This window comes from Toxorhynchites rutilus, chromosome 2, assembly GCF_029784135.1.
Source record: "Toxorhynchites rutilus septentrionalis strain SRP chromosome 2, ASM2978413v1, whole genome shotgun sequence".
NCBI classification, from domain to species: Eukaryota; Metazoa; Arthropoda; class Insecta; order Diptera; family Culicidae; genus Toxorhynchites; species Toxorhynchites rutilus.
Genome location: NC_073745.1, coordinates 25,290,788 through 25,312,442, shown reverse-complemented (window position 1 = coordinate 25,312,442; position 21,655 = coordinate 25,290,788). Strand labels below are relative to the sequence as shown.

Genomic DNA, 21,655 nt, shown 5'->3' with positions numbered 1-21,655 from the left:
TCCATCGGCCATCTTCTCAGGTAGCCCATTGATAATTTCCGGTTTCATGTTTCAGGAATATAATAGAGTACTGGACGATAAAAATCATAGAATATATCGCATGACTCGATTCGTTATAGATGAGTTTCAATAGAGTATTACGCGCAAAAAGTCTCATAATATATTGCCAACTCGAATCATTATAGAGAAGTCCTTTCGGTTTCCTTATCAGCTAGCTCCTTGTGTGCTTCTAGGAATGATAAACCCTCGAACATATCGCATTCATTATAAAGAAGTTCTTCCGGTTATTCTTAGGTAGCTCACTAATAATCTTCGGCGTCGTGATTTGAAAATGCAATAGAGTACTACGCGCGAAAAGTCACACAATATATAACGTCATAGAAAAGTATATTCGGTTACCTTTTAAGGTAGCCAATCAATTACCTCCGGCATCGCGATTTGACAACAAAATTGAGTATTTGACGTGAAAAGTCATGCTATATATGACCGATTCGATTCATTATTAGAAGTTTTTTCTGTTACCTTATTAGGTAGCCGAATAAAAATTTCCTTCGTCACGATTTGAGATCCCAATAGAGTACTACGCGCGAAAAGTCTCATAATATGCCACCGATACCAACCACTATAGTGGAGTTCTTCCGGTTACCTTCTTAGATACCCCATTAACAATCTCCATCATCGTAACGCGAAATACATTAGATTTTTAGGACCATGTTTTGTCGAGTCATTTAAAAACGCCAGATCTTTATAGTAGCGAAAAAGAACCTGAATTTATTGAGAACCAGAGCAGAGGATCCAAAGCCCCTAAAAAGAATGATTGTAATAACTGTTATCCATGGTTATTATGCAAAGAAAGGAATGGATAAACTCCTAATCACATCGCTCACCAAAGTGATTCCTGATTCTTACCTTCCCCCACTAACAACTATCCTTTTTTTGATAATCGCAAGGGAACCACGCTATAGAGGCGGCCCTTCTGGCCTTCGGGCTGCGATATCAAACTAACATTCTATCTCTTTCCCTGGTGACTGTAAGGACGTAGCCGGCGTAGTTATTAACTATTTAAAGTTCGATTCACCGAAACATGCACAATGGGAATGATTTGCTCCTCCCAAGCGTACTTCGGTGTGTTCTTTGTGCAATTTTGCTGGTTCAAGTCAATCACGGAGAGCAACTACGAAATGTACAGTCTATCCAAGCTCAAGCTCAAGCTGAAGCTTTTTTCCAGAAAATTTGGAAAATATTGGATTGTCCACAGAGCTCGAACCGATTTCATTGAAAAAAAACATAAAAAACTTCCTTTTTTATAGACATTCGCATATCATTTTGTTTTACAATCGTTTGTGTCCTCCTCTTTCTAGTAAAAAAACAGGACGAGATGCTTTTTCATGCTTACCAAAAAATTATAGAGGGTTGTTTCCAAGCCAAGACCGCTTCATTTTATTTGGTGTTTTATCATTTCGGATATTATTCAGAAATGCAAACAATTTTTATGAATCACTCTTTATTAGAAAATTTCGGTGAGCCTGAAGAGGGTAAGTCATTGACCCTTGCCTTTGTAGAAGGAGTTCTAAAAGCAGTGATTCTTTCTTGCCCTTGCGAGAACAATACATGAACTAGTCAAATATCGCAAATTATTTCTTTATTTCAATGCATGCATTGCACTGAGTATTCATCGCACTTCCGGCGGTCTTTTTCGCGTTTGACATATTCATACTCGGTCAAATGAGATTGAATATTTATTCTAGCAGCACCCACTGTTATTCCACATTCCTTAACCACTTCAATACACCTTTGGCAGCCTATAAAGCAACAAAAATGGCAATATTTGCAAGTATCAAGTGTCGTGCTTTATCTTGTTTGGTGTTGCTTAGTGGTATCGCATCTATAGCCATCTTCCGTGCATCGCCATTTAACCAAAACCAAACAAGCGTTCCACAGAGAACGCACACGAAAACATACAGATTCATCGATGAAAAAGAAACATCGCGAGAATTACCGTTTTTCGAATTCTCGGGATACCGGTATCTGGTGTCCGGCCAAACTACTATCCGTTTCATCACTAGTTTTGAACCATCTGTGCGATGTTGGCTTCGTACGAACGAAAGCATGACGGCTGCATGCGATACGCTCACGGAGTGCTATATCTGCGCTATTGCCAGATTTTACAGTCATACAATGCTTAATTTTTTTTAGGTAAAAAAGAGTTATGAGGCAGGTGTATATTGTATATTCACTAAATGCGATACATTTTATTTGCAAGTAAACTTTCAAAAGGTTTCGTTGGACAATTCATATCATGAACATTGTTACTTGAATTGAATTATTGGAGGAGGACGCAATCTGGCTTAGTGGTAACACCCATATCTCTCACACTAAGGGCCAATTCTCACTCCCGACATTCTTCCAAAATGGAAGTAACAGTGACGAACCAGCCAAAGTGTTGAAAGTCACTTTAATATAGTAAGAAAACAATAATTGGCCATGTTCATCCTGGGTTTCTGTGTTATATAATCTATATCCGGAATATGAGATATTATTTATGTTGATTTTTCCATCTGATTATGCAGGATTTTCAAGGAGATTCAATTGATCTGATTTCGATTTCAGTAGCCGAAACGTACTGCGTCACGTATGTGTTTTTTTTCCACCGCGATCTCCTTAAAGTCTTTCAAAGGAGCGAAGGTTGAAGTGGATTTTTGGCCATTGAGAGTTTTCCGGCCACTGCTTTCCAACGAAATAGTTGTTTTCGCGCGTAATTTCTCGTAGTTTCCTCGACGGTGGTATAGTGGTACACTTTTATGGGAAACGGCGAAATGTGTTGCCTAACAAGGTCAATTACAGTTCTCAGTTTCCGGGAGATGCTTTGCCTCTCAAATCGTTAGAGTAATGTCGAACATTTTACCCATAAGGATTTCCTCTGAATGGTTCACCTAATCCATTCGAGATATTTCTCTTCTGATGATGTTTGATAACGATCAAGTTTTGCAGGTATCAGTCCGGTTCGCTTGTATTTTCAACCAAGCAAACCTATCTGCAGCTGCAATCTTCTACTTTCACAGCTGGAACGTCCTTTTCCTTCCTATTTTTATGTACCGTTACATTGATATTTGCCCTTTTTAGAAGTCATTTTGTGTTTCGTTGATTCCGAATCAGAAGTCATCCAAATTAAGTTGAGTAGCGCATGCCTCTAACGGTTCGGATTTAAAAAATTAATGAAATTATATATTTATCGCAGCGTTGCCCGTGGTGATAATTAGAAACATGGACTTATAGGATTTCTCAAACGAACGAATATTTGTAAACTCGATTTAAGAAGGTTTGTAGAACTAACTTTTTCTGAAATTTTGATAGTTGATGTAGGTACCCTCAAGGAATAAAAAACTGCCAATCGCATCAATTTAAAATGACAGTGTGAAACATTTCATTCATTGATCTTCAGGCTCCCGGTCGTTTTCATTCCACTTAGTATTGTTTACATTTAGCATCAGCTGACAATTTCATCTTCCAGTTTTCTACGCCGGCGTTCCGGCGTCCTCATCCCTTGAAATTGTGGACATTTTTCCAAAACAAATGATGAAACATAAGCAACTAAATTTGTGATCACTTACGATGAGAGTATGGTATGTGTTTCGGTTCAACTCACCAGCAGCTCGAGAAGTCGTGACGTGATTTTTGCTTCCAGCATCGCATCGGATTTCTTCTACCCAAACATGGGCGGAGTGGAAGAGCACATCTTCAACCTGTCCCAGTGTCTGCTGTCCCGGGGTCACAAAGTGGTGATCGTGACTCACTCCTACGGAGATCGAAAGGGTATCCGCTACATGACCAATGGGCTGAAAATTTACTACATTCCGATCAAGGTGTTCTACAATCAAGTGATTCTTCCTACGATGATCTGTAACATTCCTCTGCTGAGGTACATCTTTGTCCGGGAGCGAATAGAAATAGTGCATGGCCATTCGGCTTTCAGTACGTTGGCACACGAAGCAATGAATGTTGGTCAGCTGATGGGGTTGAGGGTAATTGTATGTTGTCCAATTGTTGAAGAATGTTAACAGTTTCCTTCTTGCAGTCTGTGTTCACCGATCACAGCTTGTTCGGATTTGCGGATCTGTCGGCTGTTGTCACTAACAAGTTCTTGGAGATTTCTCTAGCTAATTGTAATCATTGTATATGTGTGTCTCATACAGGTAAGTGCTTCTGGGTGCATCTCGTTTCAATAATTCATAGGGTCGTATTCTAGGAAAGGAAAATACCGTACTCCGTGCCAAGGTCCATCAGGATAAGGTGTCGGTGATACCGAACGCTGTAGATACTGCCCACTTCACACCAAACCCTTGCAATCGTCCGTCGGATTCGGATCGTATCAATGTAATCGTAGTCTCTCGGCTGGTTTACCGCAAAGGCATTGACTTGCTGGCGGGAATTTTGCCGAAGCTCAAACATCTTTCCAATGTACACTTTATTATCGGAGGAGATGGACCAAAACGTGCGCTGTTGGAAGAGATTCGGGAGCGAAATAATATGCAAGATCGTGTCACAATGCTCGGTGGATTGGAACACTCCCAGGTGCGGGACGTTTTGACGCAGGGGCACATATTTCTGAATACTTCACTGACGGAGGCGTACTGTATGGCTATCGTGGAGGCAGCTTCGTGTGGGCTGCAAGTAGTGTCAACTCGGGTTGGCGGTATCCCAGAGGTTCTGCCCGAGGGCTTAATCATACTGACCGAACCGACGGTGGAATCGGTGTATCGTGGCTTGCTGCTAGCGATTCGACAAGAGGCTGATAAGAAGCGGATCGGATGCATGTATTTCAATGGGGATTTGGGAGGACTGCAAGGAGGAATGGATAATCGCGCGAGTGGTTATATGTGTCCATTTGAGAGGAACAGTATCGTGGAGAGTTTGTACAACTGGGAGAACATTGCGGCCAGGACGGAAAAGGTATACCGGAAGGTGCTGCTGGAGAAGGAATCAACACTCGGTCAAATGATGGTCAAGTGAGTATAATGGTGTTTATTCTGGCTCTCTTTATACTCGAAAAACCCCAAGTTGAATATTTGGACAAATCTTATTCAAACGGTGAAAATCACCAGCTTAAAATTGAGACATATTTTTTCTGTTGTAGTTTTCAGGTTCGGATCAGATTGTCTTGAAATTTTGACTTGTATGTATTTTTTTAGCAACACAAATATGGTCTATTGAGGGCCCTGAATTTTAAACCCGCAATTAGACGGGGTTCTGCCAAAACCGCCATAACGAACCAAGCGCTATTTTTTTCAAAATCGAATTACAGCACTGGATGCAGAAAATGATTATCTCAGGGGTATGACTAAAACGTCAAATCCCTCATATTGCCAGTGTACCTAATATTGCTGCGGTTCACTGACATTTTGGTTCTGTCAATTACTGTTGTTTACAACTCGGTCCGGTTATATAGTCGTATAGTGGCTAACTTTGAACTCCATGTTAAATGTGAACACATCCATGTGAAACCGAAATATGAAAATCGCTCATGCTATAGATGGATTTATTCACCTGAAAATAGGTGTAAACGGGTGAGAATAAATATGATACACTTATTCGAGGTATATATAACTTGAATAAATTCAGCATATGTAAACGCTTGTGAATTTCTCACTGGTGAGAAATCACTAAAGTTGGATGCAGTTCTACTTCAGGTGAATAAATTCACCGAAAATATGAATATATTCATTATAGAAGTTCACGCTAGTGTAAACGATTGATGTGATTTCTATGAATCTCATCCTATTTCTTCACATGAATATATCCCTAGTCTAAACCCACCCTTAGAAATGAAGCAGCGCTATCTCCGTGATTTCAACGATTTCAATCCTCGCAAATGATATGTTGGTAAACAAATTACGTCATATTGATTTTGATTTTGGGTAGCCTATATTCAATTGATGTCTAACCCCTGGATTATCTATCGACTCAATGAGGTACATATCTAGGTGAAGGAGTAGGCGAAGTATATCTGTATTGGCAAGCAAAATATCATGTCGTAATTATTTGCATTCAATATGGAATGTATATAGAAGAAACAAAACAATGTTGAAAGTACTCACGGTTGCATAATTTGAGCCAAATTTCTCATGAAATCATTCAACTGTTTGTTTTGACGTAGGATTACGTGTTTCGGGAACATATTGGGGTACAAATTGTAAATCAAAAATCAAGCACATTATGAAAATTGTCCGATTTCAAACGCTTATTGCTCAGTCATTTCATGATGGATTGATGAAATTTTTGGGTTAACCGATTTCGGCACTCCATAACAATTTTCTATATTGAAGGAAATAATATATGTCATGAAACTAAATATCGAACAATTGAAAAAACTCAACCCCTATCCTAACGGAAATACCCACTTCTTATTGGTCGAAATTGACGACACATGCGGCGGGTCCCTAACAGAGACATCAAAACCAAGCTGCCTGGCGGAAATCGGCATTGAAAATACATAAAAGTAGAGGGAGCAATTGTGTTAAAATTGACTTGATATATAACACGATTTATTTCAATTTTTCTAAATAGAAACAAAGGTGTGTTTCCACTCGAGAACGGGTCGTTCGGTTTAAGCTGTCTGTTTTGTTGTGATCATTTTCACTGGAGAAGTGAAGAAATATTAGAAAAAGAGATTTTCCATATGTTCTACATATAGTATTAGGTGTTGTTAGTCCAATAAAATTCGCATTGGGTTGAATAAACACTCAGAAAGTAAAAGTTATAAAAGAAAATTACCTTTTTTTTATAAAGTAACATGTTTTTGCTGATGAGAAAATTTGATAATTGTGTTCGGTATTGTTAATTATCTTATATTACATTGGTGAGTTTTTTTTCTTTATTTCATCCATACATAACATTGGAGGCATCTCGTCTAGGATCACAGAGGGTGGTTTTCATCATATCTCGTTCCACTTCGGTATATTTTATCTGATACGCACCATCCAACAACTGTTTACCATCCTTCTGTCATCATCACACGGTAAACACTGGTGGAGTGAACAAACAATACCCAACAACCAAACAAAACGGCACTTTTCAGGGCCTCCAAATCGTAATCAAAGAGTTTAACGATGTTACTTCCTGAAAATAGCATTTTCACATGGATGCGGTGGGCAATCAAAGATGAACACAACGACTGACGTCAATATTTGAGAAATTATTATAGCAACGCATACTATTTTTTTTAATCCAAAATATATATTTTATTAAGGCTCATATGGCGTCAGCCTAACGGGGCCGGGAGTTCAATATTTTGACAATGTTTGCTTACAACTATGTTAGTAATATGTAACCGATTACTCGCGGTTGACTCGAGGTTAGTATTACAAGTGTTCTCATAATTGGGATGTCGCAGTCTTCGATGCTCTGTACGTGTGCCCGACACGGGATACTTCCTATTGGGATGCAGCTGACCATTAATCAGCAACGCCCCCCTAGTCTGTACCCCATATCTAGCGTGGTGCGTCTTTCTCGACTCGAGGAATCCAGGATAGAATGGTCACTAGCCGGCGCAATCATCAGCTCGTGTAGAGTTGTCATGAGCGGTACAACCTTTGGCTCTTGTTGAATGATCAGTGGACTGCACAACCTTCGGCCCGTGCATCTGTAAAGAGTGTGTGTATGTATTGCCATACTATACGCATACTATGTTGCTCGAAACTCTATCATCTTCATTACCTTTTTTCCAGTACATTGCTATCGACTATAAAATTACCATGCCGTTCGGAGAGCTAAAACCGGGACCCTGGCAACCCTATCCCAATCAATGCAAATAGGTAGCATAAAACAGGGCTCTCCCTTAGGGGGCTCACGTATTGTTTAATTATTGGAGTCATAAATGTTAATATTTGATTACGTTGGATAGTTTCCTTTGGCAAGCGAATGTTTGGATACTCATCCGGAGGCCTTCTTGGCGATTTGCAATTAAAGTCACTGCTAGAGAATCGCGCGGAGCACTTAATTTTTAATTTTAGGTCATGATAGGCGTTCAGCCACAACGAACAAAGTGTAATGTATTTTGAAATTAATTTATTTTCCTTTATTAAGATAATATTTTGTGAAAACAGCAAAAGCTAGTCAATATATATACCATTTATGAAATTAGTCAAGAGTCGTTACAAAATACTAATGTGTTGTGCAATGATATTATGTCAATAGTTAGCATTTACTTGGTTCGTTCTGGCTGCAAAGAAAACGAAGTTTTGCGCGTCTAGAAATTACAAAATTTTGTTTTTTCATTTTCCTAAAGAATCGTAATCTAATCTCTGAAGGCATCTCTCTAGGTGACATTTTTTAACTTGGTTCATTTTGGCTGAACTTTTTCTTATTTTTCTCCGATCATAACATTCCAGAACCAGAAAGTTTACACCCAAATGGGTACAACTATCCTCGTGCGAAGTACAAGGACATTCAACATCTGATGTCAACCTGATGCCTGACCTCCTGTAAACCATGAATTCTGCATGAAGCTGGTTCGCAAGGATCAAAACATTGTTGATATTGATTATGACCTGATCATCCACTAAGAATCAAGTTTTTCTTATACATTTTAGTATTATTATTGTAGTAACGATTCAGATTAAAATGCATCCAACCACACTGAACTGAAAACCATAGTCTTTCTGCCAAAGTGAACTGAGTGCATGTGAACCAAACCTGAAGGTCGTTTCTTCCTATATTTATGTATTATTTTACAGATTTTCATATTCTCAGTGCTTTGAAGACATCCTGTTCGTAACACGTGAACGATAAAATAAAAGATTTGATCAGCCACGATCATTTCAGTTAGCGCTCAACTTCCGAGCTGATCAGTCGACGTTTTTAGACAAGCAGATTTCGGAAGTCGTTCACGGACTACTAAATACGTTTTTTTTATCGGTTATTCTTCTAACGTTATCCGCGACGTGACACCTCGCGATGCCGCGCCGCGAAAATACGTTTCGCGTTGACTATTCGCAGTTTCCGAAGTTACTCTCCCATGAAGAGATCCATAAGTTCATTGGGAAGGAGCTTGGTCTTACGAGAGAAAATGTTCTCCAACTCCAGCCCAGCAGACGACTTGGATGTACCTTCGTTAAGGTCAACGACTTCCAACTTGCCGAGAAGATAGTGCAACAGCACGACAACAAACACGATTTCGTATTTGATGGAAAGACCTACAAGATACGAATTACGATGGAGGACGGTTCGGTAGAAGTCAAGTTGCTTGAGCTACCCGAGAGCGTCACAAACGACCAGATTACCGATTTTCTCGCAGAATACGGCGAAGTCATTAGCATTCGTGACCTACTGTGGGACGACAGATTCAGCGAATTTGGTGGTGTAAAAACCGGAGTTCGTGTTGCTCGAATGATAGTCACCAAGAATATTCCCTCTCTCGTTACAATCCAGGGCGAAGAAACTGCGTTGAGGTACAAAGGACAACGACAAACTTGCCTACACTGCCATGAGTTTGTACATATAGGCATTCCATGTGTACAAAACAAGAAACTGCTGGTACAGAAGCTCGCAGCAGATCAATCGTACGCTAGCGTAACGAAAAGTAAACCGTCCGAACCCTTACAGAACAAACAAACGAATCCAAGTAAACCGACAAAAGGTCCGCGTACAATCGGACTTAACGATATTGCGGGTCAACACCCAAGTCTCCTTGGAGTAAGTGAGATGCAAACTCCAGTACCCAACAAGAAACACACGATGCCACCCCCCGCAACACCTGCGACAATGAAACCCTCCACATCACAAGCTGTAATCCAGCTCTCGCCGATTTCTGTTCCGAACGCGATCACATCGCATCGCAGGCCTGATGGCAATGAAACCGATTGCTCACAAACCTCCCAGACCTCGAATAACAGCCGACGCTCACGAAGACAACCGCCGGGCAAGAAAATGCGCCATTCCGGAGAAGACACCATCACCGCCGAACATGAACATGTGAGAATTTCTGACGACGAATGCATTTAGAAATGGATAACGTAAGCTGTAATATTGGAACGATAAATATCAACACCATCACCAACCAAAATAAGATTAACGCCCTTCGCACATTCGTTCGCTCAATGGAGCTAGATATAGTATTTCTGCAGGAGGTTGAAAACGACCAACTTGTATTGCCCGGTTACAACGTTATATGCAATGTCGACCATACGAGGAGAGGAACGGCAATTGCTCTGAAAGAACATATAAAATTCACACACGTAGAGAAGAGCCTGGACGGTAGATTAGTTGCCCTGCGTGTTCATAATGTTACGCTGTGCAATGTGTATGCCCCTTCGGGTTCCGTTCTACGTGCCGAACGAGAACGATTTTTTAACAACACCATCGCATACTACCTTCGTCATCACTCCGATCACATCATATTAGGAGGCGACTTCAACTGCGTTATCAGACAATGCGATGCGACTGGTCAAAATTCGAGTCCCGCTCTTCAAGCCACCGTTCAGCAGCTACGTCTGTTTGATGTGTGGCAGCAAATCCGTCCACGAGAGATGGAATACACATACATCACACACAATTCATCGTCCAGGCTCGATCGACTCTACGTGAGCAATGGTCTCCGAGAACAGCTGAGATCAACAGCTGTCCATGTGTGCTGTTTCTCGGATCACAAAGCAGTTACCGCAAGAATTTGCCTTCCTCTCCCCGACAGAGCGCATGGTCGTGGCTTTTGGTCCCTACGTCCACATCTACTCACCGCCGAAAATATAAACGAGTTACAAATAAGGTGGCAGTACTGGACTCGTCAACGGCAAAATTACCGTTCATGGATGGAATGGTGGCTGTCGTGCGCAAAACCTAAAATCAAGTCTTTTTTCCGATGGAAGTCTAGAACAGCATTTGATATCTTCCATCGTGAACAACAACGATTATATCAGCTACTACGGCATGCGTACGATGGCTACCAAAACAACCGTGCCATGCTTACCACCATCAATCGGATAAAAGCAAAGATGCTAACACATCAGCGAGCTTTCTCCGAAATGTTCGTGCGAATTAACGAAACCCTCGTTGCTGGTGAGCCGCTATCGACCTACCAGCTGGGCGAGCGAGTGCGCCGGAAAACCACTATCGAGCGGCTGAGAAATGAGAGAGACGAAGTTATGGATGATTCTACTGCGATACAAAACTACATGGTCGAATACTTCACCAATCTATATACAGCCGGACATGTAGAAGAAAATAGCGCATTTCAGTGCGAGAGAATTATACCCGAACAAGATGACGTAAATGGAGCGTGCATGAATGACATCACAACGGCTGAAATTCTTACGGCTATCCGCACGAGCGCATCAAGAAAATCACCAGGCTCCGACGGACTGCCGAAGGAATTTTATTTACGCACTTTTGATGTAATACACCGTGAATTGAATTTGGTGCTTAACGACGCTATCAGGTCAAATTTCCCACCTCAGTTCGTCGATGGGGTGATCGTGCTAGTGAAAAAACGAGGGACGGGGGACAGCGCACGCTCCTACCGGCCAATAAGCCTAATCAACTATGATTACAAAATATTATCACGTGTTCTAAAACAGCGGCTGGAGAATGTGCTCCGAGTTCATGGAGTTTTGACTGGCTCCCAAAAATGTTCGAACGCTAAACGCAATATATTTCAAGCAACTTTAGCATTAAAAGACAGGATCGCACAACTAAAAGCGAACAGGCAAACAGGAAAATTGATCTCTTTCGATCTCGACCATGCATTCGATCGTGTAGACCATTGCTTCTTGTTTGGTACTATGCGAGCTTTGGGCTTCGATACAGCGTTTGTGGATTTACTCTCCCACATAGCATCATTATCTTCCTCTCGATTACTCATCAATGGGCACCTCTCCGCTCCGTTTCAAATCAAACGTTCTGTCCGTCAAGGAGACCCTCTCTCAATGCATCTGTTCGTGCTCTACCTTCACCCGCTTCTGCGGCGATTAGAAGAAGTGTGTGGAGCAGATCTCATCATCGCTTACGCAGATGACATTAGTGCCATTTCAACCAGTGTCGATAAACTTGAAGCGATGCGAGATTTATTCCGACGCTTCGAGCGGTCAGCGGGGGCACGTTTGAATGAGGAGAAAACTACGGCAATCGACGTCGGCGTTATAACCAATCCCATCGTTGTTCCATGGCTTCGCACGGAGAACTCCATAAAAATTCTTGGTGTGATTTTCGTCAACTCGATACGATCAATGGTAAAGACGAATTGGGACTTACTCGTTACAAATTTCTCGCGTCTAGTGTGGCTTCATTCCTTACGCAGCTTATCTTTGCACCAAAAGGTAACGCTGTTAAACATTTTCGTATCATCAAGGATATGGTACATGGCAGCAAATCTGCTTCCGGCTACAGTACACGTGGCGAAATTAACAGCCACTATGCGAAGCTATCTTTTTCGTGGTGCATGTGCAACCATTCCTATGGAGCAGCTAGCGCGAAGACGGGAGGATGGTGGGCTAAATCTACAACTGCCAGCGCTTAAATGTAAGGCGCTGCTCATCAATCGACATCTGCAAGAAATCGTCTCTCTTCCTTACTACTGTTCTTTCCTTTCCCACACAAATGTTCCTCCTTCAGATCTCCCCTGCCTAAAGCTTATCCTAAACCATATCCCAAATTTCCCCTTCCAAATCCGACAACAACCTTCCGCCAACCTCATCCATCACTTTTTCCTCGAACAAACAGCCAAACCGAAGGTCGAAACAGCAAATCCTGCAATCAATTGGCCACGTTTGTGGATGAATATAGCTGCTCGGAACTTATTGCCTTCGCAACACAGCACCCTTTATATGTGGACAAATGAAAAATTTTCACACCGGCGACTAATGTACGTAATGAGGAGAACAAACGATGAGAGTTGTCTGCACTGTTCTGCCACCATCGAGACAATACAACACAAATTTTTTGGGTGCCCTAGAGTACGGGCTGCGTACGATCTACTACAACAAAAGCTGCTAGTGATAACTGGCAGGCGTCGCGTTCTCCATTCAGATAATCTTCTCCGGCCCTCACTGGAGGGGATAGCAGCGAATGAGAGAACATTGATATTGAAATTATTGTTGACTTATATCACCTTCATTGATAGATGTAATGATAGGATAGATATTGATGAACTAAAATTTTATTTTGATGTCGGGGATTAAATATTATGTAAATAATTTTAACTAATCATACAAACGACAAATAAACGTATTATGAACTTAAAAAAAAAAAAAAAAAAATCATTTAGTGGGAGCCCAAACTTCAAATTGAAATATCTCAAAATAATGTTTTTTTGGCGTTTGGTTCCTTTTGGTAGAATCCCGACCAATTGTTTGTCGGTAAGATGGATACGCCATCAATTTGGTTACGAAGACTCCCTCCATTTTAACATTGCTGATTGGATCAGTGCTGGTAAATAAGCTAAATGCTGGGTAAAATCTGTAAAATACAATTTATGTTACTCTGGAGTTTATGTTATTATATTTTAACGTAAAATTACGTCTTTCGGGAATATGTTGGGGTACATATTGGAAAACAAAAATCGATCGCATCGTGAAAATTGTCCAATTTCAAACGGTTTTTGCTCAGTCATTTCATGATGGATTGATAAGATTTTTGCGTTAATCGATTTCGGGACTCCATCACAATTATTTACATTAAATAAAATAAATATCAATAATTTTTTTTAATTTATTTTTTCATTAGGGTGTCCATTTCCATTTTAGAGTGGTTCGAAAAATATTTTTTCCAAAAATTTCCTTAAATATTTTGAGTTTTTTGTCACATAACATATCCAGAAATCAGAGGTGTTTGAAATCAGAGGTTTTGAGTTGTGATTTTTAAAGTTAGCTTATTCTCAGTATTTCAATATTCCCATGTGACTAAACTAGATTAATGTGACTAGAATCCAATTTTTTCGCAAACTTTTTCAAAAACAAAAATGGCATTAATTTAATGTGTCAAAGAAAAATAATTTTTCGGAACCCTCGTAGGAGCTCTCCTGTGCATTGCAATATGTGCAAAATCTGATATTGCAGTGAGTGCAACTATATCAATGTAAGTTCACCAACTGTAGCGGATATAAATGCAGAGGAGCGCCTGATACGCTATTTGAAGAAGACGAAACATTGGCGACTACAATATAACGCTGTGAAAGCTAAATTGGTCGGATATTCCGAAGCAAACTATTCTAGAGACCCAAACGCAAGAAAATCAACTTCTGGAATGGCTATGTAATTCTTTCCACAATAAAATTGGAGTACGTGGCCTCGAGTGAGGCGAGCAAAGGAGCAGTATGGTTGAACAAGTTGCTGAAGGATCTCGGTGAAACATCAACAACACTCTTAGCAATCTCTTAGCAAAATTACATTTCTAACTCTTTCAAAAACGGCACTCCAAAGAACGCTCAGAACAGCAACAGGAAATCTGAACCGAATCGAGTGTGGGGGTGTGGGTGAGGGAGTCCACAGTAGCCGGTGCGGAAGAAAATTGAATTTTCCCTTCAGTTTTCGAATAACGTAGCTCCCCTCGCTGAAAAATGGCTTTTCACATCCGGCTTGAAATACGCTGCACTTTGACCCCACTTTTAACCCAGTGTTGAAGTGCTCGAATTTACGAAAATTGATTGATCGATCGAAAAAAAGTCACCAATAAGTCAACGATGCAACGAGGCAAATGACCTTTCTCAAGGCCGAATGTTTAGTTTTTCAGATTGATCTTTTTTAATTCTAGAGGCGATTGAACTGAGGAAGTCTGAGAAAGCCAATGCGTATATGCAGCGTTAATTCTGTTCATCAGTTTACACTATGCTCACTTTGTGCATATTCTGAGAACATATTTTGAAGCGAATTGTAATATTGTAAGTACCTATATCGAATAGAGAAATGGATTAGGAAAATTGAATGGAGACTAACAAATTAATTCTATATTTAGGCTGATTATCGAATTATTTTGCTGGGAATGGATTCTTTCGAGGAGTTTGAGGTTACGAACAAATGCAAGAAGTCTTTTAATTATAATCAAAAATAATAAAGTGCTTCTAGCGACTCGCTATCAAATATCCGGCTGATTATTCGCCAGTGAGCGCTCTCGTTTTCGAAATTTGAAATTTACACACCTGTGCAGATGCAGAAATGATGGGGCACAAAGTATAGAAGCACTCTCCACCAGGCGAAATGAAAATCGACGTGATGCCTCCACCGAACAAAATTGCACTACTGTCTTCCATTCTTTCTTTGTATCGGGCCAAAACAGCTGTGTCTGAAAACACAATTGATGAATACTCTGCTATTTCCTAGCTGAAGCGAGATTGTGACTTGAATAATGGTGGTATAACCCTTTCATTACGGCAGTGTGCTCCGCCGAAGTGCTACCCCTGTACGGAGCACTGCGCCGAAAAGTATGCAGATCGCGCTGGTGTGATCGAAGAGCAGTATGAATTTCATGTCGTCTAAAGACGACGCTCGTACACACAGCTCGTCGCCCGGATGTCGTCTATAGACGACACTCGTAACGAAAGGGTTAAATATGGTTTGAATAATAGAGGGCTTAATTTTCATTTCCTCCAGGCTGGAAAAAAGCTTATTTGGAAAACTAAACTGAACCTTCGACCTTGAGAAAGGTCATTTGGAGAGCCACTCTGCCATCTGGACGCTAACTGAATGACTGATGAGTTATGAATGCTGTGAAATCGCAAATAGCTTGTTTATACTAAAAAATTGGTAGAGGGCGGAGCTTTAGTCGCAATATGTTCTCTATCACCGATGTTCATAGAACGGATACTGTATTTGCTAAATTTCTATATATATACACAGGGTTTTCCAACTTTAAATTCCGAAAGTAAATTGAAATAAAACATACTTAGAATTCGAATTTCGATGAAACTTTTTTTTTCAAATTAAAGTTTGGTTTATGCCATTATGTGTGAAATACAACATCATTCAAATATCCACCTAGGGCTTCCTCGCACACCTTGATCCGGAACAGGTAATTTTCGATGACTTTTCGGCACATATGGGGCGGTATCTCGGTCATAATAATAACTTCACGAATGTTGTCTTTCAAATGTTCAAGAGTGCGGAGAGTTGGCATAGACACGGTCTTTCGCATAACCCCACAAAAAATGTCTAGCGGATTCAAATCGCATGATCTGGACGACCAATTGGCATCACCAAAACGCGAAATTATGCGTCCCTCAAATTTCGTTCGCAATATGGCCATGTTCGGTCGTGTTGTGTGGCACGTGGCACCGTCCTGCTGAAACCACATGTCATCCGTATCCATATCTTTAATTTGTGGCAAAAAAAAAATCGGTTAACATGCGGCCATAGCGCTCACCATTCATAGTTACCGTCTCGTCGTCCTCATTTTCAAAGAAATACGGCCCGATGACTCCACCAGACCATAATGCGCACCAAACAGTGACTTTTGGCGGATGCAATGGCCTCTCAACAATCACGTGTGGATTTTGTGAGCCCCATATACGGAAATTTTGGGTGTTCACATAGCCACCGAGCTCGAAATGTGCCTCATCGTTGAAGAAAATTTGATGCGAAAATTCAGCATTTTGCTGCTGTTGTTCGTTCACCCAATCGACGTATGCCCGACGCATTCCATGGTCACCACGCTCTAATTTTTGTACCAGTTGGACTTTATATGGATGTAGGTGCAAGTCCAAATGCAAAATTCGCCACAATGACGTGTTTGACAAGCCCAATTGCTGAGCACGCCGTGGAATCGAAACATTCGGGTCATCCTCCACACTGGCAGCAACAGCAGCAATATTTTCGGCTGAACGCACATTACGATGATGCACAGCTTTCACAATATCCGCTACGGATCCAGTTTGTTCGAATTTATGCACTACATTAGCGATTGTGTGCTCTGAAGGCCGTCCATGACGACCAAAATCCGTCCGTAATGCTCGAAAAACATTTGCCGGTTTTTCATCATTTTTATAGTATAATTTAACAAAATTAACACGTTGTGCGATGCTAAAACGATCCATATTGTAAAATGGCAGACATTCAACTCATTTCATTTTTATTTTTGAATGCGCCGTTTTACTCATTGTTTTCTAACGTTTTTCTAACGCTTATTTCATTCCAGCTGCCTCCGAAGTGGCGTCTGGCCGTACCTACTAGTCATCTCGCTGTGCCATCTGATACTGCGCTGCCTGGATTGGCTCGTGCCCCGCAGGTATGTTGATCTCTGTCCACTAGACAACCCGTTTTGGGAGGGTACCATCGCTGGCCGAAGTCGACAGTCGCTAAACGATGTGCGTGTTCACGTTCATCCGGTTCCGGGACAGTCATCATTCCGCAAGAAGCGCCACAAACTTTTATCATCGTCTTGACGGCCGCTGACGGCCACCTCCATGCCGGAGGAGGTGCTTTAGTTATAAACTGTGTTTTTTTCTGTGCTGCTCAAAGTCGGAACAGCGCACCGATAGCCAAATATTGATTGTGCAAATATTGTTTTTTTTTTTACACTGGAATGAACCAACTCAATCGAGCTCAATCGAAAGAAAACAGACGGGTTTTCTAATAATATAACGTTTTTTGTATTTTTTGTATATAAAGCTTTAAAATCTTTCCAAAATGTACTAAATATGAAACAATACAAAACTAGATTCGCTAGTGTTCTCTTCTTGCATCCGAACCTCAGTATTTACAGATTTTTGATTGCTTCCTTTTCTATTGCTTTTGGGACCGTAACATTTTGTAGCTCTGATGTTAAAACTGTTTTTTTACAAATACGAACACGTATTAAACATTAATAAATTACACAACAAGTATCTCCCGAAGGTTTTCATTTTCCAAACGTGTTTCAGAATCTTGCACAGCGGAGAAAAAATAAAAGATAACGCTAAAATTATTCGAGGCACACCTAAAATCGATTCTCTCTTGCACACTCTCGCACACAGCACACAACTAATATTTACAAAAATGCTTCCCCCCCTCTTCCCATTGCTCAAGCAATTTCCTCCACGTATGTGGCCGGGAAGATGCCCACCTGGCCTCGGAGAGCACCGAGCCACCAGCCGTCCTCCTGCTTGATGTGAATCTCCAGAATATCGCCCGGCTGCAACTCGAGCTCATCGTAAAGCTTTGGTGTGTAGTTAAACAGGGCTCGGCAGCGACCCAAAACCACTGCTGAGGAGGGTGTTCCCGCGGAGTTCCCCTGCTCTACCGGAGGGTACCCATTGCTGGCGTGGTGGTTTCCATTTTCAGCAGGCGTGTGCGCTCCGCTGGCACTGTTTCTATCCTCTTCCTCGTCCTGGGAGGAGAATTCGTCTGTGGGAATAAGAAATTGAAATCAGAGAAACCTTTCAAATAATTGGTTACTCACCAAAATCTGAATCTGGCTGGTTGGATACACCATCCGCTACGCCACGGTCCCAAGTTGGGCCGTTTTCAACCTGGGATGTCTTCGTGTTACCGTTCGATTTGTTCATGCCCTGAAAATATGTGATGTAAAATTTGACCGACGACTTGGTTTCATAATCTATCACTTACATAGTGATCACTCTCATCGCAGCTGGTCTTGCCCCTGCCGTACTTCTGAGCCATGTGTTTGATCAACGTGTCGTTCTTAATGTCCACGCATTGCTCGCCAATATCGGACAAACCGCAGTTGGTACTAGACACCTGTCCATCATCCTCTTCCTGTTCGTTTTTCAGCCACAGTGGAACCTTCAGCACACTCGTCTGTAGCCCTGTTCTGTCTCGTGTAATCTAGAGGGGCGAAAAGTATGAAATTTATAGATAACCAGCTGGCCCGGTAAACTTTGTCCCGCCCAAAATTTATTTTTTGTTAGCAATATCTTCAAACATTCACGTTTCCATACTAAGCGCACGTTCATTGGTCCAATCGCTGTTCATTGATTGATCTTCTAATCCTTCTTTTAAAATTACCTTTTACTATAAAACTCCTAGTACTTCTATCAAAACATTTTTCGATTTTTCATTTTTCAATTTGCTTGATTAGTTCTCTGCTGCCTTAGGGAGGAGGAGCAGTGTCAAACCACCATAGAAACATTTATTGCCCCTAAAAACCTTCATATACCAAATTTGGTTCCATTTGCCTGATTTGCTCTTGAGATATGCAGAAATTAGTTTCTAAGTCCATAAGAAGCAGAAAGACAGACAGACAACACTCCATTTTTATATATAAATATTAGGATGGCAATGGATGTAGGGAAAAAATTTCATCATCGAAATTCAAAAACCGACCATGTACATTTTGTTGGCCCAAAAAATGACCTGTGTAAAGTTTCAGCTCAATCGGACATGATTTAGGGGTTCCTCAAAGCGCTCAAAATTTTGATTTTTTGATCCTCGAGAATCTTCCAAAGGAAATTTGGAAAATCAAAATTTTTATTTCGATGCCAAATGACTTAAAAATGCATGAAACGTCGAGATCTGGTGTCATCTCGAAGAAAAAACCTTTTGGGACTTAGTCTGAGAGGCAATGAAGGTATGGAGTATAACCCGTGCAAAGTTTCAGCTCAATCGGACATGATTTAGGGGTGCCTCAAAGCACAAAAAGTTTTGATTTTTTGGTCACTCAGTCCAAAACGTTGATTTGCGGTCAAGAATTGTTTTTCGAGATAACACCAGATCTCGACGTTTTATGCATTTTTAAGACACTTGACATCGAAAAAAATTTCGATTTTCTAAATTTCCTTTATTCTCCCCCTGGAAGATTTTCGAGCATTAAAAATCAAAAACTTTGAGAGCTTTGAGGCACCCCTAAATCATATCCGATTGTGCTGAAACTTTGCATAGGTTACTTTTGGGCCAATAAACAAAATGTACATGGTCAGTTTTTGAAATTTGACATGGCCATTTTCGCTGCCACCCTAATATATATATATAGACTAGCTGAACCGGAGAACTTCGCCTCGCTCATAATTGATTTTTTTAATATGAATACTTTTAACCACTCACGATTTCTTACGAAACGAAAATTCGTGGGTCCGATCGCAGAACTCTTCATTGATTGATTACCCATTGATCCTTTACAATTTCTTTTTACTATAAATTTCCTAGTTCTTCTATTAAAACTCGTCAGTATAAAATTATTTTCAGACACAATTCACGTTCTTTAATCTTAGATTTAATAAATTATTTAATCACTTCCAAATAACATGTTTCTCCGTAACATGGAATACATATGTTTGATACAGAAAATATAATGAAACAGTCATTCTAAACATTAGACCCGTATTTTTCATTTTTTCGTTGAGGTGACCATTTCCACTTTAGGGTGCTATATGCTATATATACTAGAGTGCCAATGGATGTAGCGGAAAAAAGTGACCCTCGAATTTTCATAGCGAACCTAATTAAAAATATTGATTCCCACGAAAAACTACCCTATGCAAACTATCAGCTCAATCGGACTTCATTTACTAGTGTCGCACAGCGGTCAAAGTTTGAGTTTTTTGAAAAAAAAAATCATCCAAGGGGGGAGTAACGGAAATCAGGATTTTTGAAATTTGACCGCTGTGCGACACTAGTAAATGAAGTCCGATTGAGCTGATATTTTGCATAGGGTAGTTTTTCGTGGGAATCAATATTTTTAATCAGGTTCGCTTTGAAAATTCGAGGGTCATTTTTCCCATACATCCATTGGCACTCCAATATACAGCCATTCCATGCCAAACCGATATAGTGGTTCTCAGAATTTCGTGGAAAGTGGAAGTTTTGTTCTTTGTCGCAAACCATTAGACCGTATTTTTTATTTTTTCAGTAGGGTGACCATATCCATTTTAGGGTTGTCCGAAAAATCAACTTTTTTCTTTTAATAATTTTTTATAACTTTTGAACTACTAGACCGATTCAGATGATCGACATATCAAATTAAAGCCAATCACCTGGTCACCACTTGTAGAAAATTCGAATTCTGTTCTCGTTATTATTGATTGTGTTCGTTTTTTATTGTTTCCATAGTCTAGGGACCAAGGGCGCTATATTTTTTTTATATTTTTCTGAAAAGCTGAAGATTTTTCACATAACATATGTCAAAACCAGAGAGGCGCTCTTTTTCTTTTTTGAGTTATGATTTTTCATTTGCCGAAAACCTAGTTTTCGGTGATTTTTCGTTTTTCGAAAAAACTCAAATTTTAACGTTTGTGACACCAGTAAATGAAGTCTGAATGGGCTAATATTTTGCATATGGTATACTTTTCGTTTCGTACTCCGAAAAAAAACTATATCCCAGAATGCTGATTTTTGACAAAAAAATTTTTTTTTCGAGATAACACTAGATCTCGACGTTTCATGTAATTTTATGACATTTGGCATCGAAAAGAATATTTTTGAATACTCCGAATTTCTGTACTCCTCCCTTGGGTGATTTTTTGATTTTCAAAAAACTCAAACTTTGACCGCTTTGCGCCACTCCACTCAAGTCCGATTGAGGTGATATTTTGCACAGGGTATTTTTTCGAGGTGGTGAACATTTTTTATAGGGTAACTTTTGAAAATCGAGATGACCATTTTCATTGCCCCTCTACTGTATATATATATTCTTTTCTTGAAAGCTGTGTTTTTTACATAATACAGTGAGAAAAATTTCAATAAGCGCACCTACGTTTTTACAGCTTCTTTGGACGTAAGACTACGTCTTTCATTTCACTTTCAAC

General features: G+C 40.4%; 3 protein-coding genes across 9 annotated transcripts in view; 2 read left to right on the top strand and 1 right to left on the bottom strand.

Annotated features, from left to right (window-relative positions):
• The first annotated feature begins 3,478 nt into the window (after window positions 1-3,478).
• On the top strand, window positions 3,479-17,635 carry LOC129771780 (phosphatidylinositol N-acetylglucosaminyltransferase subunit A). Its single transcript, XM_055775811.1, has 5 exons — window positions 3,479-3,623; window positions 3,686-4,022; window positions 4,076-4,193; window positions 4,247-5,006; window positions 17,113-17,635. Exons 1-5 carry the CDS (start codon window positions 3,613-3,615, stop codon window positions 17,357-17,359), a joined length of 1,473 nt encoding a protein of 490 aa, XP_055631786.1. The 5' UTR covers window positions 3,479-3,612; the 3' UTR covers window positions 17,360-17,635.
• LOC129771781 (uncharacterized) lies at window positions 8,856-10,130 on the top strand. Its single transcript, XM_055775812.1, has one exon. The coding sequence runs from the start codon at window positions 8,953-8,955 to the stop codon at window positions 9,997-9,999; it is 1,047 nt and encodes a 348-aa protein (XP_055631787.1). The 5' UTR covers window positions 8,856-8,952; the 3' UTR covers window positions 10,000-10,130.
• The window catches only part of LOC129771779 (uncharacterized), a 111,010-nt gene continuing 106,897 nt past the window's right edge, over window positions 17,543-21,655 (bottom strand). For all 7 annotated transcript variants that reach the window (XM_055775807.1, XM_055775806.1, XM_055775803.1 and 4 more), the window contains 3 exons: window positions 18,522-18,740; window positions 18,355-18,463; window positions 17,543-18,299 (listed from right to left, as the gene is read on the bottom strand). In XM_055775807.1, coding sequence (XP_055631782.1) covers window positions 17,977-18,299; window positions 18,355-18,463; window positions 18,522-18,740 — 651 coding nt within the window. In that variant the 3' untranslated portion in view covers window positions 17,543-17,976. The remainder of the gene's footprint in view (window positions 18,300-18,354; window positions 18,464-18,521; window positions 18,741-21,655) is intronic.